Below are 25,462 nucleotides of genomic sequence, written 5' to 3'. Positions count from 1 at the left end.
TCCATTCCTCTTCCGTTAAGACGTGGAGAAATAATATTCGGATTCCAAGGGCCTGTGCACTAATGCAAAACATGTTGCATGGGCTATAAATGACCGCGTGTTGAATGGACACAGAAATCATGCAATAGGGTTCTTTAAACAACGAAAAATTCAGGTCAGATTTTTAAGATATCTGAAGAAGAAAAGGATCTTTCTGGATAGTTGTATCAATTCATTTTTTTTTTAAATTTTGTGTCAAGTAACATAGGAGGAAACCAGAAATAAACTTTACCTTGGATAACTGCATCAATTTTCATGACATTCTGAGTAACGATTATCTCTTATTGATCCAATGTTACTACAGGAGGAAACCTAAATTAAACTAACTTTATTTATACAGGATAGCTCTATCAGTTCTAAACTGTTCTTCCTAGAGGTCCAGTAAGGATCATCTCTTATTGATCCGGTGTTACTACAGGAGGAAACCTAAACTAAACTAACTTCCTAGAGGTCCAATAACTGATCAGAACAGACCGAACCGAGAACATTTCACGATATATACAGGTACATACAACGGTATCAAAATGTTTCTACCTTTCCTGCAACGATGATAGCTCGCTATTATTAGTAGACAAAACATCTTTTTTTTGCAGAGATAAAAGTTTAGCTTGAAATGTTTATTGATTTCCCGGCTGTCCCCTTATCATTATTATAAAGAAAATGCCATCGTGTTTTGACTAACTGGGAGCAAATGGGTTGCAGGTAATTATCTTTGTGATTATAAAATGAAAACATATGAGATGAGAGAACGTTCTGCAACCAAATATGCAGGAGAGCTCTGACAAGAATGAAAGATACTCCTACAGTGACATTGCACTCATAGGGGGGCTACTAAGCGGACTGAAATCAATCTAGGAAGAGCAGTTTCAAACTGCTGAAGCGATCCTGATCCTTACTGGACCTCTAGGAAGAACAGTTTAGAACTGATAGAGCTATCTAGTATAAATAAAGTTAGTTTAGTTTAGGTTTCCTGCTGTAGTAACACTAGATCAATAAGAGATGATCCTTACTGGACATCTCAGAATAAATAAAGATAGTTTAGTTAAGGTTTCCTCCTGTAGTAACACTGGTTCAATAAGAGATGATCCTTACTGGACCTCTAGGAAGAACAGTTTAGAACTGATAGAGCTATCCAGTATAAATAAAGTTAGTTTAGTTTAGGTTTCCTTCTATAGTAACACTGGATCAATAAGAGATGATCCTTATTGGACCTCTATAGGAAGAACAGTTTGGAACTGATGGAGCTATCCAGCAGAAATGACGTTAGTTTAGTTGCGATCCCCTGGAAACTGACTGTCGATAATCTGATCCTTACTGGACCGTTAAAGACGACTTATAGTTCGTGTGAACCAACACGTGTTCATGTTCGTCACTAATATATTTAATTTTAGCCATTATCTGCAAGTCAAGTACACCATTATAAAGTGACTATCTATCATATTCAATCTTCCTGTGATGTATGCATCTAATTATTGAGTGATTCAATAATAATAATCATCAGAATCGTTTTAATTATCGCGTTTCTGAGCGTTTTACACGTCGCATTTCACATGTATGAAATATTTAAAACGATAGATCATGAAGATTTCAACCATTATCTTAATTTATCGTTTAGAAACATGTGAAATACGGCAGTTGCAATGGACTTTAAATGTTTCACAACATTTAAACGACTACATTAATGCATACATGATGCTTATGTGACACGCAAAAAACATGAGACCATGCACTCAGTTAACTTGAGGCGATGATCTTTAATCTTACTACAAAAATCGCTTTGAGGAGTTGATATATTTTCAATTGGAAGCGATCTCATCTCAAAAAAAAGCTCCATTACATGTTTAAATTATGACTCGTGTATGTTCAATGGGAAATGATTTGTGATTGAATTATGTGCAAACTAATTCCTGTAATATTTTGCGAAATTTTACTCAAAACGCATCGGGCACATATAAGTACAGTGTTTCTAGTTTGACTCTATACCAAAACACAGTGGTTAATATTTTTAATATACGTTAGTGTAGTTTTATTCATGTAATCTAATTTCTACAGGACAAATTTATAAATTTTTTCTGTAGATTTCAAGTATCAACTATAATTCCCAAGTGATCAACGCCACAGCTCAACAATCTCGTAGTTTCTGGAAGTTTAATCTACAAAGATAAAATTAAAGTAAGAATTTTTTTAAGCGATCTAAAATGGTTTAGTTATTAGTTATATTGTCCTCTTTACCTCTTTTGGTAAATGTGAACATATTGCTTGATTTAATTTCCCCCAAATGTAGACTTTTTTATCATCTGCAATCACAGAAAATAATCTCTCAAACGTGGTAGTCCAGTGTTAGTAGTATTCTTCAATGAAATCCCTTCAGTTTATGAATAGTATTTACACACAAATCAGGTAGTTATAACATGATCACCTGTCAATAAAAGGTAGTAACAAAGGCCACAGTCTACTTGAGTCACTCGTTTATCCAAGAATGTCAATTTCTGCGGAACTTGGATAAGACAGGGCTCAGGACTATCACCCAGCAGACCATAACCCCAAATAAATACATCACCGTTTTCTATATCAAACAATTGTTTAATAACTACGCATTAGACCGGTAGACCCTATACAGTATACGACCTTATTAAAAAATAGAATTGTTATTAACAGTTTTCCAATTAAGCTGACCTGTTAGTGCTAGACCAACCGAATTACCAATTGCAAAATCTACAATACTTTGTAGTGAAGTGATTTTTGTTGGTTTTGTTATCTGAAAAAGTTTCCAAATAATTTTGAAACAAAACAGTGTAAATTAAGTTTAGTTTAAGTTTCTTCCTGTAGTAACACTAGATCAATAAGAGATGATCCTTACTGGACCTCTAGGAAGAACAGTTTAGAACTGATAGAGCTATCCAGTATAAATAAAGTTAGTTTAGTTTAGGTTTCCTCCTGTAGTAACACTGGATCAATAAGAGATGATCCTTACTGGACCTCTAGGAAGAACAGTTTAGAACTGATAGAGCTATCTAATATAAGTGATCAAGTTTTAGCTCTAACGGCCTAACCAGAGTTTTTTCGGTTGCAAATCCCAATTGACTGTATTCTGAGTTGCCCCATGAGAAGACTTCGCCGGTGTCTAAAATATTAGGTAAGTGTGACGTAAATTGACCACAGCATTGCGCGACAAAATTGGTAATCAACCTTTGCAGGAAGTTACGGTGTAGACTAAAGTTATGATTTTTCTCACTTGTTAAGGCCAGACAAGAATCAACTTTAGTCGCAATCTTGATAGTCGATGGCAATTGAACGAGGGCAAACGACCGTTGTTCGTCAGTGGATCCCAAACCTTTACAGCGTAAAGATATTTCAGAATACACTCTTCGCCGTTTTGAGAAACTAGACCCATCGTATCTGATTGGTCTACAGCCTAAACTCATCGCATCTGATTGGTTAATAGTCTACACTCATCACATCTGATTGGTTAATAGTCTACACTCATCTCATCGCATCTGATTGGTTAATAGTCTACACTCATCACATCTGATTGGTTCATAGCAGTAAGCTTATCGCATCTGATTGGTTAATGTTGCCTAGTAGTGGAAGTAATGATACCTGAACCTCGCTAACGACAGTCAACGGGGGCATTAATAACTTCACCTGTTTGACCATCAGCTCCCCAACCACACGACCAAACCTGACCATCATCTGTTAAAAGCAAGGTGTGATCTAGTCCACACACCACCTGGTATAATTATCAAAGAATAAGGCCAAATAAAATATGTACGTGGTGGGGTTGACGTCCATTAAGAGTATGGACCTTGGAATGCGTTCAAATAAAACTTTTGTGCAGTAGAGATAACATGTGTCCGCACCTGTTTCACCGCAGCTGGAGTTGATGGTATCTTCGTGAATTGTGTTAGTTCATCTTGTCCTTCTAAACCGCATTGACCAAATCTGTTACATCCAGAGCTAAATACTACACAAATAAAGAGGGTAGTGATAGTGCATATATATAATAGGTATGGTTTGTAACTCATATATTAAACATTCCTTTGAAGTGATGAAGTCCTCTCGAAATTGATGAGAATTCAGAGACAATTGTACTTGTTTTGGTCAAAAATTGTCAGTTGATCAAAAAGGTAAATCAATTATGACATACATCCTTCTGTGGTTAATACAACAGTATGCAGTCTTCCACAGGACATGTCCAATATTTGTGAGTCAGCTTTCGTAAAGGGTAGTTTGACCTCTGTTAACTTTGTAACCACTATAAATGAGAAATGACACTTGGCTTTGACTTGGAAACTTATCATTTGCTGAAGTCGTACATTCATTGGAACCACAAGGAATTCTTTTTTAAGGGCTTGCCTGCCCCCTGTACAACAGACATACCATTTTTCTGGAAGGAGGGAATGCCAAGTTGAGATTTTGAATTCACTCCTGTGACCACAAGATATTGATCATTCACACCAGTGAGCACTGTAAAACCATAACCACAGGCCAGACGGGTATGATTACTCTATCACCAATGCAATTAAACTATTAAAAACAGGTTGTACAAGATCACCGTTGAAAATAGAAATATATGTGAGGTTATACCATTGATAAATCATTTCCTTTGCTTGGGAAAATATGAATCCCATCATCACTATTGGTTGTTTGACTGACAGGATTTGGCACAAGTTGACTGCTGGAAAGGCTTAAATTTCCTTTAAAAGATACAATTATAGAATGTTTTTTAATGAATCTGAGATGCTGTCCCTGATGCTAAGTTGTAGATTGGTTATTTAGCAACCACATGGAACCTGTTGTTGTTTTAAAATTGGGGGATGTATATATATTTATTACAGAGATAAAAGTATTTTTAAAGTAAAATGCATGAACAAATGAAAAGGAGGCGTTTGGTATATGAGGGGTTAGAGCAATCAGTCACCCTCATTGTACTCCAACCCCAATTTAACCATCTAATTTATGCCATACTAATCATACCACATATTTTTCATTACCTACCAAATTTTCTCAGCTGGGAAACTAAATATCTTTGCCTATGTAACATTGCACGACATTTTAGGGCATTCATTCAGCCTGTGGAGCAATCCAAACCAGATTTTTATCAAAAAATTGAAGGATTTTACAAAAACGGTCCCAAATTTACCTCATATTTCTGCTGACTCAGCAATTTGTAGGTCTTGCGTCACTAGTTTCCAGGCACGTTCGAACATCTCTTTCTTTTTAAATGAAAATTTTCTGAAACTCGTACAAATAATAATATTGAGCAGAGAAATAGTCTTTTTTTTCAGGAAATCCGTCGTCTTTTAGGTAAGTTTTCAATGTTTGCGAGTTGTATTTGCCCATTTCGTTTTGCCATGAATGTTTTTTAAGAAATGAGCGCTAGTGCAGTGAGTTTCAAAACACCGAACTTATTAAATGTTATGATATGATATTGTAGCTGTGATGTTTATTTTATTAAATAAATTACGATCTTTTCGTGTGAAATGTTTTCGTTTTATACTGCTGATAAATGTGATAAAGTTAGATTTATGAAATTTTTGAAATATATCTAAAGAATAAGGAATGTTGTTATGATGTTTAATATAGTTTATGAAATATCAAACATGATTGTTGCCAAAACATTGTAGCTTATTTTGAGAGTTATTTTCATGTTTTACGAAATGATTTATCCCTATTCATGCTGCCACAGAAGATGTTATAATATAACAGAATGGATGTTTTACGATTCTTCCCGAAAGGGTATTTACTTGGCCCCTGAAGCTAGTAATTTGGCATTATTGTGTGTCATATCTAATATTTAATTTTCCTTATGTCTGACAGAAACAGAGTCCTTAAGAAACATCACAATGGCCAGAGGTCAGCAGAAAATCCAGTCGCAACAAAAGAATGCTGAGAAACAAGCCAAACTAAAGAAGCAATCCGGACATGATCAAAAGAAAGCAGCAAAAGCTGCTCTTGTGTTTTCTTGTACTGTGTGCAAGGTATCCCAGATAGTTCATTCTTCCTTGTCACTTGTTTACAAGCGCTTCATGACCCTATCTTAGAATCTCAAAACCTTATTCAATTTCAATTTCAGTCGCAAATGCCAGACCCTAAAACCTACAAGCAACATTTCGAAAATAAGCATCCAAAGTCACCTCTTCCTGAAGAATTAAAGAGTATTTAATTTTCAAATTTTGTACAGGTATGCTAATTTCTTGATCAGAGTTAAGACCTCAGGCCTGGATTTAAAATATTTTTTGTTTTCTTTTAGATAATCCAAGATGTTAACTTGAAAAGGCATTTAAAAACATACATATATCTTGTATATGGACTATATATAACAAAATTTCACCATTTAACCTGTCTGTAATGCTCAAAGACTTGTCAAATATGTTGAAAGTATGAATCACCAATATCCTATAGTATGAGTTTAAAAGGAGTTTTCATAATGTGAAGATACTGTTCTTTATGTATTTATTTTGTATGGTCCTGGGTATAAGGGTTATTTTATTGTATTTACAGTAAATTTTGCTGGGTTGTACGTGTGAAATTGATGTGTAAAATATAAATTGTCAACTTTTATACAAGAGAAAATATTTCAAGTGCAAAATATAATTCTGTTCATTTATATTGCAAGCCTTGTTTTTGCATCTTAGCAACTGTTTAAACAAGGTTTTGACAAGTCAGCTTCACTTGTGTGTTTGCATTTTTTACTTCCAAGTGTGTCAACAGTCAAGTAAGATATTTTTAAAGAGAAGCAGAAAAGAAATTGTAGTGGTGTAGGTAAAAGATGATTAGGGGCATTCCTGGTGGTTTAAAAGGGGAGAGAGAGGGGTATCCTTGGGTAGATGGGGAGAGGAGGTGGCTTCTGGGCGCTTTAGGGGAGGGGGTGTTGTGTGTGGACCTATAGAGGTCCATATGCTCTGTGTCCATAGGGACTAATTGACTATAATTTGTGACCAATATATTTTATTCTGTCCATTGGCAGATTATTTTATCACCGAACATAGTTCAGTTACCTCACTGAGTTCAGTTGAGTCCACTGAGCTATATACCTTTGCCGATTATTTTTACGGCGAGAAGCCGAAGTAGTGAGAAGTTCGAATCGGGCACATTCACAAAGTTAAAAGTTTCAAACACTTTCAAGACATTTCTTTCTAATTTATTTCATTTTATAAAACTTTTCGTCGTTTAAATATGGACAGGATACTTCGTTTAGGTGCTGGTGGTTTACCTGGAGTAGGTCAGGTTAGTTGAAGAAGCTTGGAGATTCTGTTTCGTCCCACAAAAATGAATTGCTTTGTGATTAAGAGTGAACACACATGAATAGTTTTGCACCAAAGTGATGCTTTTTGTGTCATTTAAGAGTCCTCCAACAGACGCCCCGATTGTGGACACTGCTGAACAAGTCTATATTTCATCTTTAGCGCTATTAAAGGTGGGAAATCTAATTTTATTTTTCCTAAAACTCTCTTTAGCTTTAAGATATATATTCTTTATTCTCATCATATCTTTCTATTTTATGTTGGTAATGAAAATCACAGATGTTGAAACATGGTAAGAGCCTAGGGGTTAAACTGCCTCTTAGTACAGCTAGGACAGTAGACCTTTAATTGTCGTTATTTGAACTTCAAAATCTTCGACACATTGTGACATTTGAAAACTGGTCGTTTCTTAAGGCCGTGCGGGAGTACCTATGGAAGTCATGGGATTGATGTTGGGGGAGTTTGTTGATGATTATACTGTTCGTGTGATTGATGTCTTTGCTATGCCTCAGAGTGGTACAGTAAGTAAAGATCAAACCAGTGAAACTGGTATATTTTAGCATGGACAGAACTGATTGGGACTTTCTTGATGTGGGGATTAAAACCACCATTATTATGTCTTAGTGAGGGCTGTGTTTGGTGTTTATCATTACAAGGTTGTCTGATAATACTCTCTGTTTTCCTTTTATTCAGGGTGTAAGTGTTGAAGCAGTCGACCCTGTTTTCCAAGCAAAAATGTTGGATATGTTACGACAGACAGGTCGACCAGAGATGGTGGTTGGTTGGTACCATTCTCATCCAGGTTTTGGTTGCTGGCTTTCTGGTGTTGATATCAACACTCAGCAGGTTGGATCTTAGTTTAGATTAGTAAGTGAGTGAGTGAGAGACTTTATTTAAAGAGGGTAACACCTGACAGTATATAAATACTAATAAACTAGTGGCCCTCAAGATTAGATCTTAATCAAGCTTACAGTAGTTAATTGTAAAGAGGGTGTCCGTAATTGTACAGTACTGACCTTTTAAACCCATTCCCAGAGTTTTGAGGCATTATCAGAAAGGGCAGTGGCTGTTGTGGTTGACCCTATTCAAAGCGTCAAAGGAAAGGTAATAATATTTTGGACTTTGCAATACATGTCTCGACTTTATGTACCAATTAGAGACTATTACCAGTTAAAAATTGGGTTTTTAAGAGCAGTCAGTTCATCAAAAGTCAGAATTAATTTCTAATAGATTAAGGACCAAATATTGACTAGTTTCTATTTATTTTTCAGGTTGTGATTGATGCATTTCGATTGATTAATCCAAACATGATGGTCTTAGGACAAGAACCACGACAGACAACATCAAATCTAGGTCATCTACAAAAGCCCTCAATTCAGGTGAACTAGCTTTTGTGTTCCCCAGATAAAAACGTAAATCAGTGTCTTTGCATATTACTTAGTATGTTATCCCACGCACTGACAGCAATTTGTCAAACACATGACGGCAAACATACACATGTTGTCATCATTGACTAACATTATTTCTCAAGTTAACATCCAGCGGAATCCAATTTTTTCATCTCTTTCATAGGCACTCATTCATGGACTCAACCGACATTATTACTCCATCTCAATTAACTATCGGAAAAACGAACTGGAGCAAAAGGTTTGAATGGAGCTTGATTGAGAATATTGAGAGCAACTTTCCCTCTTATTTGTGCACTGTATTCAATACCAGCTGATCGATTCATTCTGTAAGCCTCCCTAATCGTTTCACCCCACAGATGTTGTTAAATCTTCACAAAAAATCTTGGATGGATGGTTTATCTTTACAAGACTATAATACACATTGTTCAGCAAATGAAGATACCGTCAAGGTAGGTATGCAAGGTTTTCTACAAGGTTCAGTTTCATTCATATATAGAGCTCCAACAATTTTCCTTTGGGATTCCAAGCCACACAACAGGTTTTCAAGATATTTTTCTCATATTTTCAGAATATGCTACAACTTGCAAAGAATTATAACAAGGTAAAATCATTCAAAAAAGATTTAATTGCTTTATACTTTATATGTATGTGAAATTGTGGTTCTGCGTTCGGTTCTGCCCATAAATAACAACAGAGGGCCCTCTCTATAAAAATTCCCCCCAATTTCTGCACATAAGCGCTAATATACGTTCATTTAAAAGGGTATTGAACCTAAATACAAGTCTATTAAGTATTAACACGCTTTGTATTTTAAAAAGTATACAAGTTCAAAATGTAAATAAATCGTTTGTTTTACATAAGGAACTTGACTCTCAGTTTAAAAACACACCTGAATGTTTTCATATTGTTTTCCCTTTGGCTGGCTTCTAATATGTGGTAACACATCCGATATGTGTTATCCTTTAGGCTTTGGAGGATGAAGACAAAATGACTCCGGAACAATTAGCTATAAAAAATGTTGGAAAACAGGTACGTTTATCCGACGAAAAACAATAAAAAAGTGAAAAATTCATTGAAAAAATTAACTTCATTTTTTTAGGATCCAAAGCGACATTTAGAGGAGTCGGTGGACTTGTTAATGACATCAAACATCGTGCAATGTTTAGGGGCCATGTTAGACACTGTGACTTTTTGATGTGCAAGAAATGATATAGAGTTTTGTATAAAAAGTTTCAATAGAAATTTGTTGTATTTCTCGTGTTAATAAATATTGTGTTCTGTCTAACTTACTGTCTTAAATTACCTAAACTTTGGCGAGATATGGTCTCTCATGTTGTTAGTCGATGGTTTGAGTCCAAGCCTAACTCTTTTTCATTATGAACTAAATTCGAGAAAAGGATAAAGTAAATTAAATAACCATAGCCGTTCAGCACAAGATCTCGTAGTCTAGTGCTGAAAACAATGGCCTCTCAAGTGGTAAGTCGATGGTTCGAATCTAAGCTTCACTCTTTTTCCTTATGACCTTTGAGAAAAGGATAAAGTATATTAAATAACCATAACCGTTCAGCACAAGATCTCGTAGTCTAGTGCTGAAAACAATGGCCTCTCAAGTGGTAAGTCGATGGTTCGAATCGAATCTAAGCTTTACTCTTTTTCCTTATGAAAAGAACGTAAAAAGTTAGTTAATATATTAAAAAAATTTTTTGATTTAGTGCAATAATTTCCAAGATACAAGCCTCTAAACTACCTGCGGTTCCTGAGTCCCAACCTACTGGGTTTAAACACGGCTATTCAATTTGAAACTGCCCATTGTTACGTTTACAGGAGCCTGGGACTCAGGAATTGCAGGTAGTTTAAAGGCTAGTATCTTCAAAATTATTGCACTAAATCAAAAACTTTCTTTAAAATATTAACTAACTTTTTACATTCTTTTTAAATGCATAAAGATTCCACGAGTGATATAGGCACTTAACGCATTTTGTTGAACTCTCGAACGGCGTGATCGATTGCAGTCACGTAGAGAGATTTTCGTCGCTTTTCTTCAGCTAAATCATATCGATATTAGATCAGCTTTGCTATCATAAGCTTCGTGTAACTCATGCTTGTGTTTCTATCATTTTAAAGCGAAAATTTTGCACAAAAAGCGTACTTGAAACTTAGATATGACTACGTGCAAGGTTAGTTCATGCGGAAAATTTCTTGTCCCGTTTAACGATCATGAAATATTTAATTTAGTTCGTCCTTAGTAGGCGCTCAAGGCGTTTAGTCCTTGTAGAATCTTTTGTCGCTTTAGTCGCAAGTTTCATGAACAGGTTCTTACTAAATATACAAGAAAGAAATGTTTTAATTTGGGATTATATTAAGCACGTCTTGCAAGCGGTTTAAAGCGCTCTTGATATGTTTATTTGAATCCGAAGTCAATGATGGACACCGTAATTTACCCCGCGGGACCATCGACCACACAGCTTTATTAAACTAAATTTGGAAAGCCTAAAGCAAGTGAAAAAGCGTAATTATACACGACTGTTACTTTCCATCCAATTCCACAAAAGATTGGGCCTTCCCAAATGTACATATCTAAACAAGTATTCGCAATTCCTTTACTTAAAAAGTCTTTCTTTTTTGTTTTCAGGATGAACCGCACGCCGCCTCATAAAGATCAGACAGGGACTGAGAGAAGTAACTAAGCCTTAAGGCTATTCCTAAGTGTGCGCAAATGCTGAATATTTCATATACTTTGACAAAACTTAGTTCTGTGGTAACACAAGACTAAGATTGATGAAAGTAGCGAGCACTGGCATGCAAAGAACGACATTTTAATTTGAAATGTTTGTTCGGCGAAGGTTGGATGGGGGATTTTACACGAATTTGAATCGTAGGAGCGTGTGATGCACGATACTTTTAACAAAAATAACGCTGCGCGCGCCAATTCCTATGCCAACCTTCTAAAGTCGCGATCTGGAATGCAATGATTAATGGCGGCTATTTCGGTTTCGGATTTGGGGGAGGGGGTGTCCAATATCGGATTGGGGGGTGCCCCATAGGTTTAGGACTCCGGCATTTCGATTTCGGGTGGAGGGTTTTTCTCCGGGTTCTCCAGTTTCCCTCCTTAAAAAAAACAGTGTCCATGTTTGGGGCCAAAACCTACTTTGAACACCGCCAACCAGGCATTTTCCAGACTTCTGATACCTCAGAGAGAATTGTTTCCATTCGTTGCAAAGCAAAACTACAGTATTTCAGATGATACTAAAATCTACTGGCCTCTGGGTTAAACTTCCAGAACACTGAATGATTTATGACTGTGAAATCTGCAAAAACAGTATCTTAGAAGCATAAAATTGAACGACTAGCGTCGAAATCACTGAGAATACAGTCTTGAAGCTACTAAAAACCTCGCCTTGAAGTCTCTAAGAACTTCACCTCGGTAATAATGTTCGATACAAACGCAAATAGTTCAAAGTTCTATACAAGTCCGCATGTACAAACAGGGGATACACAACAACACCTCTTTTACTCTACTTCTAAATGTTTGCTCAATGAGTTCACAGCCTGGGTGGCGCCTTTTGAAGTCCCGAAATACGTCTTGATTGCCTTGCTGACGTGATATCGCGAATATGGCGGGAGCTCCTTTAATTCGTTCAAATTCATTCGCTCCCAATCCTTCATCGTTCTATTGTAGTCCATGCGCACTTTCTTTTTGTTTAAATTTTCAATCTTTTGATCCATTTCAATCCTGAAGGAAATTTGCTAAAATTTAATTCGACGCCTCAGGAAGGGACTAGATCGTAAGGCCAGAGAACATCATTTTTACCTGAATTTCAAGACCTTTGAGTAGTCCATTTTGGAGGCGCTGTATTCAGGTATACTGATCTTTGGAAATGAGGGTTTTGGGAATGGAGGTAACCTTGTACTTCCCAAAGACGCATCGTGCTGTGTTGCACCGGACCTAAAAGGCGAACATATTTCATATTTCGCCAGTGAACCATTTAGCTGAGCGTATTGGTCAGAATCTGGGTTATATATTTGAAGAATGGATTGTGTCTGCATGCATTGAACTTGCGCACACACGCGGTCTCACCATTTTTTCTGCGAAGTTGTGCTTGTTTGGAGTCGTGAGGATCTGAACGGTCCAGGAACACTAGAAACAAGAAAAAAACAATGTCAGATTTGCATTAAAAGATGCTTATACAAGAGTAGGAACTGGAGGGTAGGACGTAACTATGTTCAGGAGTGTATGTAACTAGACGAGTAAATCTTTGCACAACTTTGGTTGAAATTCCAGACCGATGATAAAGTTCACAAAGGTCAACGCTGTGGGTCTTACTTACTTGTCCATGCGCCATGAAACTTGCGGTTCTATATAACAAGAAAAAAATGGATTGATCAAAGACGTCAATCAAGCCTTCACTTCGTCTACCAAATGACTAACAATCACACGATGGTTGTAGAGAGATGTGAGCAACATAAAACTCTTGCGTCGAGCTGGTCGAGCATACTTGAGTCTATACATAATGTGACGCACTGAGAGTGCACACTCCGCCTAAGGCCAGGGGGCTGCTTGCTACATATAAAAATAGCAGGCGTTTTCTTTCGGCTTACCTACAATCCCTAATGAAGTGGCTCGCTGTCCATAGTTCGTTCTCGGGCGTTCCTCCTCCTGGGTTTGATCCTCCTGGGCAGTGAACAGAAGTCAAGAAAATTTCAGTTCCACTCCGTGACGTTCAGAAAGCAGGAGTGTACAAACAAAGTCTGATGTGTAACGTAGTGTGCCAGGAAGGCATGCTTCTGATTGGCCATTGCTTCGTGCTGTGGCCAATCCAGAACAGACTTTGTGCGGTGATAATTTCATGTCCAGAATCCACGAATATAAGCCTTGATTTTAATCCTTTAGTTTAAGTAGTTGGGTAGAGATTAGGGTCAGGTTTAGGATTAAAAGTTAGTATTATATTCGTGGATTCTGGACATGAAATTATTACCCTTTGCGCATAATACCTAACAACGCAGACTTTGCGTAAATATCACAATAATACACTTCAAACCTGCAGTTCACCAACCACGTGATCGACGATGTATTGATTATAATAAGGCTCAAGACTGTTGAAAAGATACGGCGTAAATGGTTTTCTAAAACATAAAATCATTCTCAGAGTCAGAAAATACAAACGACGTCCCAATCAAGCCATATCATATCCTCAATCTTCCAAGATGTTTCTTGTAGTTGTTCTTGTATTCTTAGAACGCTGGAAACTTGTCCGGGAAACACTCTCTCGAACCATTACGTTGCAAAATTGTAACAAAACGTTTCTAGAGTAAGAAAGCGTGGAATCTTACAAAGGTGGCCGCTGAATGGTGCTCCTGACTTTAGTCATTTCCTTTTTAAGTCGCTGACAATCCGCAAGCAGCAACTGATGTTGTTTTTCTTCGTAGCTTGAAACAGCTTTTGTATCTCCTCCCTGTTTATCTCCATCTGTTTTACTTTTCGCAGGAGCTTTGCCGTCTCGCAATCCTCCATCTTCTTCCTTCGTCTCTTCGCCTACCTCATCGTTCTCGTCTGTAATTGATGATGAAAAAGTAATAAGATTGCCCTTATTTGACGCACCGATTCGTCAGTTAGCCAGTGCGCCGTGCGCGTGCATAAATACACAGACGGATTAGCAAAAGGATTATGAACATACATCGTACAACCTGCATGCTGCTCCTAAACTTTTATTGATATGGTGCGAGTTCGTAGTTCGAGGAGCCTTACTGTGGTATGCCACTGTAGTGACATGTTGTAATAGATCACCTGGTCTTCGCTAAACCTCTGGGAAAACGATGGACATGACAGAAATACTTTCTACGAGGAAATATTTTCTATATCAGATTCCCAGGGAGGACAGATGCTTGGCAGAACAGATACGACAGATAAGATCTCAAGGTAGAGTAGATTTTCGAACTGAAAGTGATCAAGATTTGCATAGATCTAGAACAGCTGATGTTAATTTGCGCTCAGAAAATGCCAGTTGTTGAGGAAGATTCTAATTGAGTTTTATTTAATTAATTAATGAATACATTCTTGCGGATAATTGCTACCTCCGTGATTTATGTTTATATTGAGAGATATTATCATGAGAAATGCTATTTATTTAGTAAATCCCCCTAGATACGCTAGCAACAGACACATTTATTGACACGGCATGTTTGACAGGTACCCAAATTCGTCTGGTTCACAGAGTAATGATAGGTAGTGTGCGGCGAGGTAACTTAGAATGAAATTAGTAGCTGTACACATTCGCGTGAAGGGTTGTAATATTTCTAACAATGCGCAGCTGGAACTTTGATTTACAAATAACCCTTTGACACCGGCTTACTTGAATCTTCTTCGATCTCTTCTGTTGGTTCGGGTGAAGCTGTGTCCTCGACCCCTTCAAGGGACGTGACGTTCTGATCGTTCGTCGTCTATATATACAACATTCCAAATGAACATTAATGTAGCATATTATAGGCGTTCGGAATCGTACGCGAACGCTGTCGGGAGGCAAACGATTTCAACAATAACGAATAAACAGCACTTGCTGCTAGATTGTGTTGGAAAATTTCATATTTACCTTCTCGTTCATCCCGATCATCTTGTGTGTAGCGTATGTGTGTTTTCTCTGTGACTTTGTCAATAAAGGCACTGTCAACATCCCGCGTTGTCATGACGCTTTGCGCGACCTGACGTCACTAGTGATCAAAAAGAGATAGGAACTAGGAAGATAGGCTTCTTCATGATCAGGAATGTTATAAGAACCAATTGTTGGAGACTGGTTAGATTTTTCAATATATTGTTGGTCTATTTTACAAGCTAACTATAGACTGTCATATCAACATCGGTTCTCACAGTATAGACGAGTTTCTTACATCTTCGCTTTAATCCTGACTCTGATCCTAAAACTAATCTTAACTCGAATCCCAACTCTTACTGACTTACTCCATCCATAATCTTTATCCAAACCATGTTCCTAACTCTGATTCTTACGTACTCCAATCTTAACTCCATCATAATCCATGCCCCAAATCCCAACACTAATCCCCACTCTAACTCAGCTTATTCCTAATCCCACACACTTCTTCCAAACCTATCATATCTAATCACCACTCCACTGCTAAACATATGATATCTAATCACTAATCCTAACTAAATGCTCTTCTAAACCAAAATCCGATATTCTAATCCGAACAATGTTCTAATCCGCTCTAATATATTCTAATCAAGTACGGAATATGATCATGTCATGTCGGCATGTTGACCTTTGTTCGATGTATCGCGTCACCTGCGAACAGGCGGCAATATCAAGCTTTGTTCAAACACGTTGGACCACGCAAATAGTTTACAAAGTTGCTTCTTTTTGCAAAATTATGGTAAGAAATCGAGGCGATCGGTCGAACAAAAGAGAAAGGACCTTCTCATCGTCAAGTACAGTATCTACGGACGACGGTCATCACGATTTGAGTGAACAAATCGTCTTAGATGTGACTCTTGAGTACTTCTACAAACCACGAACCTTAACTGCCTTGGGATGCCTTTTGGCATACCTCGGTTACTTTGCTTTCACACAGTGAGTATTTGCGCGATCGATCGATCGATATCTCTTCTTTTTTTGATGCTTTAAATAGCGTAGATGTTCATGAGATGTTTATGTTATTGTGATTTGCTTGTTTACGAGTATAAAAGTGTCAATAAAATGTTTTGAATAAGGTAAACAACTTTTGAACATGTATATAATTATTGATACATTTACCTGCATGTCGAAGTGTGTTGTTATTGTACGGTATGCACCAGCAAGCGTGGCTATTTTGGACATGTTTATGTATACATAATTATTTTTTGGTATAGCATAAGTTAATTCGGTTGTGTAAGAAATAAGATTTAGGGAAATGTTCTGGGCATGTGCTTTTTAGGGTGTGTTTTGAGGTGTGTCTTGACAGCTGAACAGCGAGCTCTGCAAAGTGTAAGATGCATTTAGAAAGCATTTTACGCTTATCCTGCAAGATATTCCCTTGCAGCCTAACTTAGACATAAGTAATGATAGAGCAAATGTGTTTGATTTGCACTTGAAGGATCTTATTCCATATTATGGATGATTTTGTTTCTCACCTTTTGACTATTAACTGTCATGACTTAACAACAGTACTATTGAACCATTAGCTCACAATGCATCCCTATTTTAGAAATACTTGCCATTTCTATATGTCTTTATACAGCTCTGCCATAGTTAATGTAAATTGAATTCATTTTTAGTGACCCTGATGTGGAACTTAGTAAGAACATATTTAAAGGATGCATTGCAATTTCTGTTGCATTTCTCTTCGTGTGTATGCTTGTTGCTCCAAATGGTGAGTAACAGGTCTTTGCATGACATTGAAATTTCCAAAAACATGTTGTATGAAATGGTCTATGTGAACAATTTCAGATAAAAATATGTTATTTAATGTTAACATATCTTTCCTAGGTCCGTTCACAAGACCACATCCATTGTTGTGGCGAATAGTATTTGGTAGGTATTTCTTAATTTGTACTGCCTAGTTGTAATTTAAAATATTACATTTATATGAAATACTTTATGTATGTTATAGAAATTCAAGTTCTTGTTCTATTCTCTTAGGTATAAGTGTGATATATCTGTTGGGATTCACGTTTCTGCTCTTTTTAAACTATGATCAAATAAAAAATATTCTTGTATTCATTGATGATGATCTTAAGCATGCTGGGCCCGATATGAAGGTATTTTGAACAAACTGCAAGGATGTTTTCTTCAGTGTTCATTCCTAGTTTAGGCCAAGCTGAGAGTTTTAATTTCATTTCAGGAATATGCAACAGACTGTCGGTTAAGTTGGGCAAAACTGTACGATAGTATGGATTTGTTTATTCTTTCTCACTTCATTGGCTGGGCTGGGAAATCATTGCTAATGAGACATGCTGTGCTGTGCTGGTCTGCCAGTATTACCTGGGAGATAACAGAGGTAGAACGTTTAGCATTTATCCACTTGACCACCACATTTGAGATATTGTTTATAGGTAATTCAGACACAAACCACAACAATCTATTGTAAGCCACCATGTTTGTGATATCCTTTTCAGCTAGTTTTGTAGACACAACCATCAGGTATTTCCAACAGTATTACTATAGTTGTCATTCGTTTTTTTTCAAGATTTTCTTCGCTCATCTTCTGCCCAACTTCAAGGAGTGTTGGTGGGATGCTATCCTATTGGACATTGTTATTTGTAATGGCTTGGGCATTCATGTTGGCCTATATTTGTGCAAGAAATTAGAAATGAGAACGTATCATTGGGAGAGCATAAAGTTAGTATGGTTAATAATAGTCAGGCTTGAATTATGTAGGTTGACATTGTTTGAATTGAACTCTGCAAATCATGTGGGTTTTCTTTAGAGATATCCAAAGTACCACTGGGAAACTTAGAAGGGCCATTTTGCAGTTTACTCCTGCCAGGTAGTATGCCATATTTTATTTTTTGTTTCAACTACAATAAGATGTATTTATCAGCTGGAATTTATGATATGATGTGTTTTGTTTTTCTAGTTGGACTCGAGTTAGTTGGACTGACTCAAACTCAACATACAAAAGGCTTCTTTGTGTTTACATTTTGGGTCTTTTTTGGCAGGTCAGACATATTTTGTTGTGTTGGATAAACATAATTGCATTGCCTGTGCTATATTGTCTTGTTTGCTATCAATAACATTTGTAATTTTGCTGATAGATTGTTGAACTGAACACATTCTTCCTAAAACACATATTTCGCATTCCTAACCCTCATCCTTTGAACATTTGCCGTTTGCTATTGATAAGTTTAATCTCAGCTCCAACAATAAGGTAAATAAATTATGCTATACCTAACACTTTGATTCATAGTTTGTACCTGAACAATTTTTGTCCTAGTTTTGGAACAGAATAGATATCTAACTTATTGTGGTGGTGTTAATCATGATAGTGTTTGCTTTACTCTAGGCAGTACTACATTTTTGTAACGGATACAAGAACTAAAAGAATGGGAACCCAATGTTGGGTGTTCATGTAAGCATTCATTTTTTGTGAAAAACTATATCGTAACAACCATTATATGTACATCAAGATAAATGGTGATTAGTTTTTTAGTTAAATGTAAACTTTCTGTACTTCATTTTAGCGCTATTACGATAATAGAGTTGCTAATGTGCATCAAATTTGGAAAGGATCTTTTTGCAAAAACTGAGAAGATTAATATTGTAATGTGGCTTTTGTTTCAGGTATTAAGAGAAAAAGTCTGTGGCTGTATTCATGTACATAGAACAGTTTAGAACTGATAAAGCTATCCAGTATTAGTTTAGTGTACGTTTCCTTCTGTAGTAACACTGGATCAATAAGAGAAGATTTCACCTGATTGTAAATCTATCAATTTTCTCATTTATTTTTCCTTTTGTTTCCTAGTTGGTGTTTAGCTTTTTAATTGTTTGTGTTATGATCATAAGACGAAACAGGGTAAGTTCAAATGAATGATCCCCTAATGCACATACATGGTACAATTGCTGGTGCTAAACTATGTACCAGTATCTGTTGTTCAACTACTGGATGGTAATTCACCCAAATAGTTGCACTTTAGTATTATATTTTGGCTGAAGGCAGATGATGTTACTGCTCAGTAATGGCGGAGTACAGTCAGAGAACTGCCACATTACCGCCTTAGTTACTGTTAGGTCTTCTTTGTAAAGTTGAGATATTTTTTCCCCCAGAATGCAGAGAGCGAGTCGAGAGGTGAAGCTCTCGCCAGTCTTCCCTCGGACGAGAAGAACAAAGCGTACAACTACGTCAGCAGTAACGGCAGACACGTGGTACGACCGGACGGTCCGAGTGCGAGCCCCAGTCGTGTGACACGAAGTATGGCGAAAGTTGGAAAGGGCACCGTCGATGATAGGGGCGTTGACCGAAGAAAATAAACTGGATGTTAACACCGTGACGTAACACCATTCATATTGTCTTGCAGTTTATATTGTCTTTCACCTCAAGTAGACATTTCGTTTGCGGTCCTCGTAGTGGTAGGATTGGAAACAAACGAGAACAAAGAACTGTTCAGAAGAAAGTTGTAATATACGTAGTTAAATATTGACATTGATTATCCGTTCATAACGACAGTCTGCCATGAAGGAACTTCCTAATAAGATCCTGGAAGTCCTCGTGCAAACGAAGAAGTATTAGGAATATTTATGAGAAAATGTTGATTTGTGAAAACAGGAATATTTCGTGAAACATTTGTGATTTTTAATAACCCTAATAGCATGCCTGCAAAAACTACACCGCACTGATTAAGCCAAAAATGTTTTTAAACACAGAAGAACACTTGTTAGTCTGCACGAGGGTTTTTAGACTGTCTAAAATCTTTGTATCTTTCGGTTTTGTTTCTGCTAGGTCTTACAAGATATTACAAGATAGTTGATGTACAATTTCAAATATAATATGATTTCAAGAACATGCATGTATTAACTTATGAATCTACGGTTGAAGTTTATAGTATATTGTTAATTTTTTGTATTCTATGTTGTAAACAGCAAACCTTTTAGTGCATTTAACGATTTAACGTTTTTTACATCGAAAATGTAACTATCAAAGTGTTCAAGAATCGTGCAAACGACGTCAGTCACTTGTGTGATAAAGCGCTCCAGTTCATGTTGCGGTCACTGTTTGTGGTTACGGTGTTGTTGCCTAGCAACGCGACGCTGCTTTAAAAACAAAATTGAACAAGAAGGCAAAAGCTTTCTGGCAAAAAGATCGTTTAGGAAATCAACCAAAACTCGTCTTTAGCTCAGAGAAAAGATCATTTTCGCAATCTACGATGGCTTTGCCATTCTTACCGGGCAATAATTTCACAGATCCAACGGTAGGTTGGGGTTTTTTTAATAAAGTTTGTCGGTGGAAAATACATGTTTTCATTCTTGTATTTGTTAGAAATCTCGGTTTCATCGGTCACAAAGTTTAGGCTGGAAGAACGGCTATGCTTTGCCTGTTACGCCAAAGACGGCAATCGGTGGTGAACCTTTGCCTGTAAGCCAGCTTTCACGGGAAGAACTGGACGAGTTGGCTAATTTTAAACCAAGTTTAACTTATGGTCAAAAAGTCCAGGCACCACCTGAAGATTTTATCCCAGCTCATGTGGGTTTTGACAAAAAAGTGCTGCTCTTTTTGGGCTATTTCAAGCAGACGGTTCACGAGTCGGCGGACGAGTATTACCGTGTACGACCAGTGAAAATTTACTATTATTTAGAAGATGATTCTATCGCAGTTATTGAACCTGCTGTCGAGAACAGGTATTAATCACACAATTAAAAATATTATTTATATTTTACAGGTGGTCTTGGGAGGGGAATCTTTAAGCAGGCAAATAAATAATAATTAGCATTCAGAAAGGATACAAAATATATGATGAACAGGGCCAGACTGCTTACATGGGGGGTGTTTATTCATAATATTCGTGTTTGATTGTTTATATACCATAGGAACAGTACAAAAGAAATCAGTCAGGATAAGAAGAATATATGAAATAATGAATATACACCTCCCAGTTAAGCATCTAGCTTCAGCCCTGGTTTCAAAATATTACAGCCTTTTTGCACCCAATTTTGTTTGATCCAATTCACTTCTGACATATTAAATGTAGTCTCCTACTGATAAAGCAGTACTGAATTGGCTTAGTTGATTTGCTGTCCATGTACATTGCAAGTCAACAGATTGTAAAACATCCATCAGAAGTGAATTGGATCCAACAAAATTGGATTGTGTGAACAGGTCTTTAGACTGGTAAAAGTGATACTAAATACTAGCTGACCCTGAAAGGCAGTTAATTGTGTTAAACTATTGACTGGTAGAACTAATAAAGCCACTGTTTTCTTGTCAGTGGCATACCACAAGGCAAGCTGATCAAAAGACAACAACTTCCAAAAGATGATCTTGGCAACACATGGCATTGGAAAGATCTTAATCTTAGGATCAATGTCACTTTCTATGGCAAGGCTATTCGAATCTGCAATTGTGATGAATGGACGAAGGTAAGTGGCAGTGAAAATTTAGATTTTCTAAAATCTCTTCTAAAACCCATCTCTCTTAAATACCACCTCTCCAATCACCCTCCCCCCTAATAACTTTCTTTTCCCAGTAACACTTTCAAATACCCCTTCTCCCCAATTCCTCTCCTGCCAACCAAAAGCTCTAAATAATCCCCTCTTAAATATCCCCCCTCACCTCAATAACCCCCTCTCCCCAATCACCCCACCCTCCCAATAGCTACATTTCTCGCACATGCAGGCTTTCCTTGAACATCTCCCCACTGACTCCTCTCCAATAACCCTCTGTCTATAATAACCCTCATCCCAAAACCCCATTTTCAACAACCATATTTCAATCCTCCATCTGCATTCCAAATTCTCACATCTAGGAATTCCTGGCAAGCGAAGGTATTGAGCTAAACCCTCCAGAAGACATCGCAAAAGATCCATATACGGAAGGCAGAAAACAGCCACCTCGTAGCTATATCACACGCTCAGATTTTGATAAACTCCGACAGTTTCTGGTCATGGACCGCAAAGTTTTAAGATTCTACTGTGTCTGGGATGACAGAGATAACATGTTTGGAGAAATGCGACCTTTTGTAAGTTCACTAGGAATAGTCAAACTATTACTTCTAAAACTCTTGATCGTGAATAGAAAGCTCTTCATGAGAATTTTCTTCTAGATTCTTCATTACTATCTCGTGGATGACACCGTCGAGGTTCGTGAAGTCCACTCCGCCAACGATGGAAGAGATCCTTTCCCCGTTCTTATTCAAAGACAGAAACTGCCCAAGGATCGCGACGCGACTACATGTAAGATTTCATGTCTTGTTTGAGATCCAATGTAGTATATTTGTACAATAAGCTCTCGTGATTTGTGTCTGAACTACGCGAGAAAGATATCTCAAACGTGGTGGTCCAGTGTAGGTAGTATTCTACAATAAGCTATCGTGGTATAGCGAGTAATCAATATATTATCTTCTTTTTCAGCCTCGTTTCCGCGCGCTGTATTGGAACTAACAGATCAGGAGATCAGTGATTGGTTCCGTCCCTCAGACTTCATGGTCGGTCGCACAGTGACGATGCTTGGTCGTAGGTTCCTTCTCTACGATTGCGATCAATTTACGAGGGAATACTATGCAGAGAAGTTCGGTGTGACTGATTTCCCTCCGGTTGACGTCACTGAAAGGAAAGGAGAACCTCCACAACACGTATGTATATCATGAGAAATTTGTATATTAGCCACTAAGTACGAAGGCCAGACAATAAATCATTCTTCAACAAGAGATGAGAGACTTAAATCGTCATCGGACATCCTGTTTGAAGCAGACTTTGAAATAAAGTCGAAAATGAACACTCCTAACTGGCGTCGTGTTTTGAAGTATCTATTGCATATTTGTCTTGCATATGGTTTTTACCAACAGACATATAGGTTTTCTGCTTCGCAAGTGCAAATAAAAAGCTCTGTTTCTGTAGAGCGGCTTCAACCTAATTAATTTTCTCGCTCATTTCAATATTTTCTTGTTGTATTAAAAGGTGATTCCTCCGTACAATGGCTTCGGTTCCCTCGAAGACACTCTACAGTCATGCCTTTCTCTGATCCCACAACCTCCCAAGAAAGATTTCATTCGAATGTTGGAGAACGATAATAAAGTTCTACGATATTCCGCCGTTCTGGTGAGTCAGTAATTGATTGGGCGGTGTCCAGGATTATTGGAGTTAGTTTAGGTTTCCTCCTGTAGTAACACTGGATCAATAAGAGATGATGCTTACTGGACCTCTTGGAAGAACAGTTTAGAACTGATAGAGTTATCCAGTATAAATAAAGTTAGTTTAGTTTAGGTTTCCTCCTGTAGTAACAATGGATCAATAAGAGATGATCCTTACTGGACCTCTAGGAAGAACAGTTTAGAACTGATAGAGTTACCCAGTGTGATTTTTCATCCACAGGAATCCGTACGTCCTGAAGACAAGGATCGCAAGTTCATCATAAGCTATCGCCTCGCCGATGACATGATGACCATCTACGAACCTCCGGTACGAAATGCCGGTATGTTGTGTGGCAAATTCCTTGAACGTACCCGAGTACAAAAACCCGGAACCCCTACAGACAACCCGGAGTTTTACAACCCCGGAGATTTCTACATCGGTGCAAGGATCCACATATTCAAACACCGGTTCATCATTAACGATGCTGATGAATACGTCCTGAAGTATTTGGAAAGCAATGCTGATAAGTTCCCTAAGGAGACGATTGATTCGATCCGGCAAAAAGTTGGTGGAACAACGGGAAGTTTCGGGCGAGAAAGTTTAGTCGGCGGGAGTAAAACGGAAGGAATTAAGACAGAATACCAGAGAAGGTAATTCTTCATTCTAGCTTTCTGGAAGAACTGTTTTAGGTGTGGTAGTTTGAGAGATGTCCTTACTGGACCTCTAGAAAGAACAGTTTAGAACTGATAGAGCTATCCAGTATAAATAAAGTTAGTTTAGTTTAGGTTTCCTCCTGTAGTAACACTGGATCAATAAGAGATGATCCTTACTGGACCTCTAGGAAGAGCAGTTTAGAACTGATAGAGCTATCCAGTATAAATAAAGTTAGTTTAGTTTAGGTTTCCTCCTGTAGTAACACTGGATCAATAAGAGATGATCCTTACTTGACCTCTAGGAAGAACAGTTTAGAACTGATGGAGCTATCCAGCATAAATAAAGTTATGAAGTGTTCTGAAGAGATTTCCAACGTAATTTTTTATTTTCAGGTTTTGAAATGATACACAGAACAATGACATTTAACAGCAATTGTGGAAATTAAATTTTTTAACAGTAGATTATGCTTCATCGTCATAGACATAGAGAAATACTTTTAAATTCATTTACTCACTACACTATGCCGTGTTTTCGAGAAAGAAATACGGACGTCGTATAAACTTGTACATCGTGAACTCTAATTTTGATTCTGTCATATGGTACAATATAATGTAAATATTAAACGAGTGGTATACTGTAAGGGTAGTCTACTCGATGCAAATGGAAACATGGAATTGTAAATGTTGTTTCGACTTTCGCGATGTTTTAATATTCCAATCATTGCTGAAAGTTGGATCTGTTGAATAGTTTTGAAATGTTTCGCAACCTTTTAGCTTTTATTTTCCTTCCCTCTACATTTCTCGTTGAACTTTGATAAAATATCCACAACTTTCATATTTTCTGTGTCCAACACCATGTTCTCTTTATCACCTGAAAGATTGTCAAAAAAAAATTAGAATTATTCCCGACCTAAAATAGTGGAGTATAGCGTCGTATTAACTTACCAAACAGGATTTCAACTCTGGGATTCTTATTTTTACTGTCGATCTCCGATTGGATTTGGCATTTTGGATTGGTATTTTTGACTTTTTGGGTGTCCAACATTCGTAAAAATTCCCTGGAAAATTTAGAAAACATTTTAGTGAGAGTTCTCTTTGAAAAAATTGTGAAACGGGGGTTCGTACATCTATTTTTTAAGACGAGAGATAAGTATAAGTTGTTTCGAGGTAAATTCACACCTTGCACTGGCTGTTTCCCACTGAAATGGATTATAAATTATCTTAATTTTCAAAATAAGTCTTAAATTCAACCCCTTTGCAGCGGCCATGTTGTTTTAAAACTTCTTCTCGAATTTCACCAGAGGTTAAAGTTAATGGAACATCGCCCGTGATTGGTGTAAAGACAA

The 25,462-nt window shown here is 37.2% G+C and overlaps 5 protein-coding genes and 1 long non-coding RNA gene across 7 annotated transcripts; 3 read left to right on the top strand and 3 right to left on the bottom strand.

The window, feature by feature from the left end:
- Nucleotides 1-1,436: 1,436 nt before the first annotated feature.
- On the bottom strand, nt 1,437-5,188 carry LOC114527564 (RCC1-like G exchanging factor-like protein). Its single transcript, XM_028549256.1, has 12 exons — nt 5,038-5,188; nt 4,627-4,736; nt 4,420-4,546; nt 4,187-4,294; nt 3,900-4,003; nt 3,685-3,769; nt 3,275-3,373; nt 3,093-3,163; nt 2,716-2,797; nt 2,459-2,605; nt 2,272-2,336; nt 1,437-2,192 (listed from the first exon to the last, which is right to left on the bottom strand). Exons 1-12 carry the CDS (start codon nt 5,105-5,107, stop codon nt 2,121-2,123), a joined length of 1,140 nt encoding a protein of 379 aa, XP_028405057.1. The 5' UTR covers nt 5,108-5,188; the 3' UTR covers nt 1,437-2,120.
- A 1,946-nt stretch (nt 5,189-7,134) lies between these two features.
- Nucleotides 7,135-9,972, top strand: LOC114527523 (26S proteasome non-ATPase regulatory subunit 14). The gene is made up of 12 exons (XM_028549210.1): nt 7,135-7,269; nt 7,388-7,459; nt 7,566-7,578; nt 7,701-7,807; nt 7,980-8,132; nt 8,322-8,390; nt 8,558-8,665; nt 8,859-8,933; nt 9,052-9,144; nt 9,264-9,296; nt 9,662-9,724; nt 9,795-9,972. The coding sequence occupies exons 1-12, from the start codon at nt 7,219-7,221 to the stop codon at nt 9,888-9,890; spliced, it is 933 nt and encodes a 310-aa protein (XP_028405011.1). The 5' UTR covers nt 7,135-7,218; the 3' UTR covers nt 9,891-9,972.
- A 1,933-nt stretch (nt 9,973-11,905) lies between these two features.
- LOC114527660 lies at nt 11,906-15,372 on the bottom strand. 2 transcript variants are annotated; one of them, XM_028549368.1, is made up of 9 exons: nt 15,283-15,372; nt 14,371-15,133; nt 14,027-14,246; nt 13,735-13,819; nt 13,295-13,367; nt 13,024-13,051; nt 12,774-12,833; nt 12,507-12,641; nt 11,906-12,428 (listed from the first exon to the last, which is right to left on the bottom strand). In XM_028549368.1, exons 2-9 carry the CDS (start codon nt 14,384-14,386, stop codon nt 12,206-12,208), a joined length of 840 nt encoding a protein of 279 aa, XP_028405169.1. In that variant the 5' UTR covers nt 14,387-15,133; nt 15,283-15,372; the 3' UTR covers nt 11,906-12,205. The 2 variants fall into 2 exon arrangements, with proteins under 2 accessions (XP_028405169.1, XP_028405168.1); XM_028549367.1 differs by having other exon boundaries at nt 11,908-12,428; nt 15,046-15,133; nt 15,283-15,366.
- A 545-nt stretch (nt 15,373-15,917) lies between these two features.
- On the top strand, nt 15,918-20,342 carry LOC114527648 (phosphatidylserine synthase 1-like). The gene is made up of 13 exons (XM_028549349.1): nt 15,918-16,275; nt 16,959-17,053; nt 17,170-17,214; nt 17,323-17,441; nt 17,525-17,680; nt 17,870-18,021; nt 18,110-18,169; nt 18,260-18,341; nt 18,438-18,550; nt 18,686-18,751; nt 18,864-18,963; nt 19,145-19,195; nt 19,447-20,342. The coding sequence occupies exons 1-13, from the start codon at nt 15,941-15,943 to the stop codon at nt 19,648-19,650; spliced, it is 1,578 nt and encodes a 525-aa protein (XP_028405150.1). The 5' UTR covers nt 15,918-15,940; the 3' UTR covers nt 19,651-20,342.
- Nucleotides 20,343-20,437: 95 nt separating this feature from the next.
- Nucleotides 20,438-24,597, top strand: LOC114527645 (EF-hand domain-containing protein 1-like). Its single transcript, XM_028549348.1, has 9 exons — nt 20,438-20,588; nt 20,657-21,015; nt 21,603-21,753; nt 22,140-22,352; nt 22,437-22,566; nt 22,744-22,964; nt 23,290-23,430; nt 23,704-24,113; nt 24,510-24,597. Exons 1-9 carry the CDS (start codon nt 20,544-20,546, stop codon nt 24,514-24,516), a joined length of 1,677 nt encoding a protein of 558 aa, XP_028405149.1. The 5' UTR covers nt 20,438-20,543; the 3' UTR covers nt 24,517-24,597.
- Nucleotides 24,598-24,817: 220 nt separating this feature from the next.
- On the bottom strand, nt 24,818-25,382 carry LOC114527647. The gene is made up of 3 exons (XR_003687438.1): nt 25,296-25,382; nt 25,062-25,174; nt 24,818-24,987 (listed from the first exon to the last, which is right to left on the bottom strand). It is a non-coding gene; the product is annotated as an uncharacterized LOC114527647 (long non-coding RNA).
- Between the last annotated feature and the right edge of the window lie 80 nt (nt 25,383-25,462).

The sequence above is a fragment of the Dendronephthya gigantea genome, unplaced genomic scaffold (genome assembly GCF_004324835.1).
Source record: "Dendronephthya gigantea isolate DGI-Jeju-01 unplaced genomic scaffold, DenGig_1.0 000045F, whole genome shotgun sequence".
Classification (NCBI taxonomy): Eukaryota; Metazoa; Cnidaria; class Anthozoa; order Malacalcyonacea; family Nephtheidae; genus Dendronephthya; species Dendronephthya gigantea.
Note: the sequence above shows the minus strand (reverse complement) of the source record. Positions and strands in the feature narration are given on the sequence as shown.

Coding starts and splice junctions, on each gene's coding strand:
- LOC114527660 (XM_028549367.1), bottom strand. CDS start 15,363: ATGTTGACAGTGCCTTTATTGACAAAGTCACAGAGAAAACACACATAC. Junction 13,820..14,026: donor ACCATTCAGCGGCCACCTTT/GTAAGATTCCAC, acceptor TTTATGTTTTAG/AAAACCATTTACGCCGTATC. Junction 13,368..13,734: donor ACGTGGTTGGTGAACTGCAG/GTTTGAAGTGTA, acceptor TTCACTGCCCAG/GAGGATCAAACCCAGGAGGA.
- LOC114527564 (XM_028549256.1), bottom strand. CDS start 5,107: ATGAATGCCCTAAAATGTCGTGCAATGTTACATAGGCAAAGATATTTA. Junction 2,606..2,715: donor GGTTGGTCTAGCACTAACAG/GTCAGCTTAATT, acceptor TGTTTGATATAG/AAAACGGTGATGTATTTATT. Junction 2,337..2,458: donor TTACTACCTTTTATTGACAG/GTGATCATGTTA, acceptor CTGTGATTGCAG/ATGATAAAAAAGTCTACATT.
- LOC114527523 (XM_028549210.1), top strand. CDS start 7,219: ATGGACAGGATACTTCGTTTAGGTGCTGGTGGTTTACCTGGAGTAGGT. Junction 7,270..7,387: donor GTTTACCTGGAGTAGGTCAG/GTTAGTTGAAGA, acceptor GTGTCATTTAAG/AGTCCTCCAACAGACGCCCC. Junction 8,391..8,557: donor TTCAAAGCGTCAAAGGAAAG/GTAATAATATTT, acceptor TTTATTTTTCAG/GTTGTGATTGATGCATTTCG.
- LOC114527648 (XM_028549349.1), top strand. CDS start 15,941: ATGATCATGTCATGTCGGCATGTTGACCTTTGTTCGATGTATCGCGTC. Junction 17,442..17,524: donor ATGCTGGGCCCGATATGAAG/GTATTTTGAACA, acceptor ATTTCATTTCAG/GAATATGCAACAGACTGTCG. Junction 17,681..17,869: donor TTACCTGGGAGATAACAGAG/GTAGAACGTTTA, acceptor TTTTTTTTCAAG/ATTTTCTTCGCTCATCTTCT.
- LOC114527645 (XM_028549348.1), top strand. CDS start 20,544: ATGGCTTTGCCATTCTTACCGGGCAATAATTTCACAGATCCAACG. Junction 20,589..20,656: donor ATAATTTCACAGATCCAACG/GTAGGTTGGGGT, acceptor TGTATTTGTTAG/AAATCTCGGTTTCATCGGTC. Junction 21,754..22,139: donor ATTGTGATGAATGGACGAAG/GTAAGTGGCAGT, acceptor TCTCACATCTAG/GAATTCCTGGCAAGCGAAGG.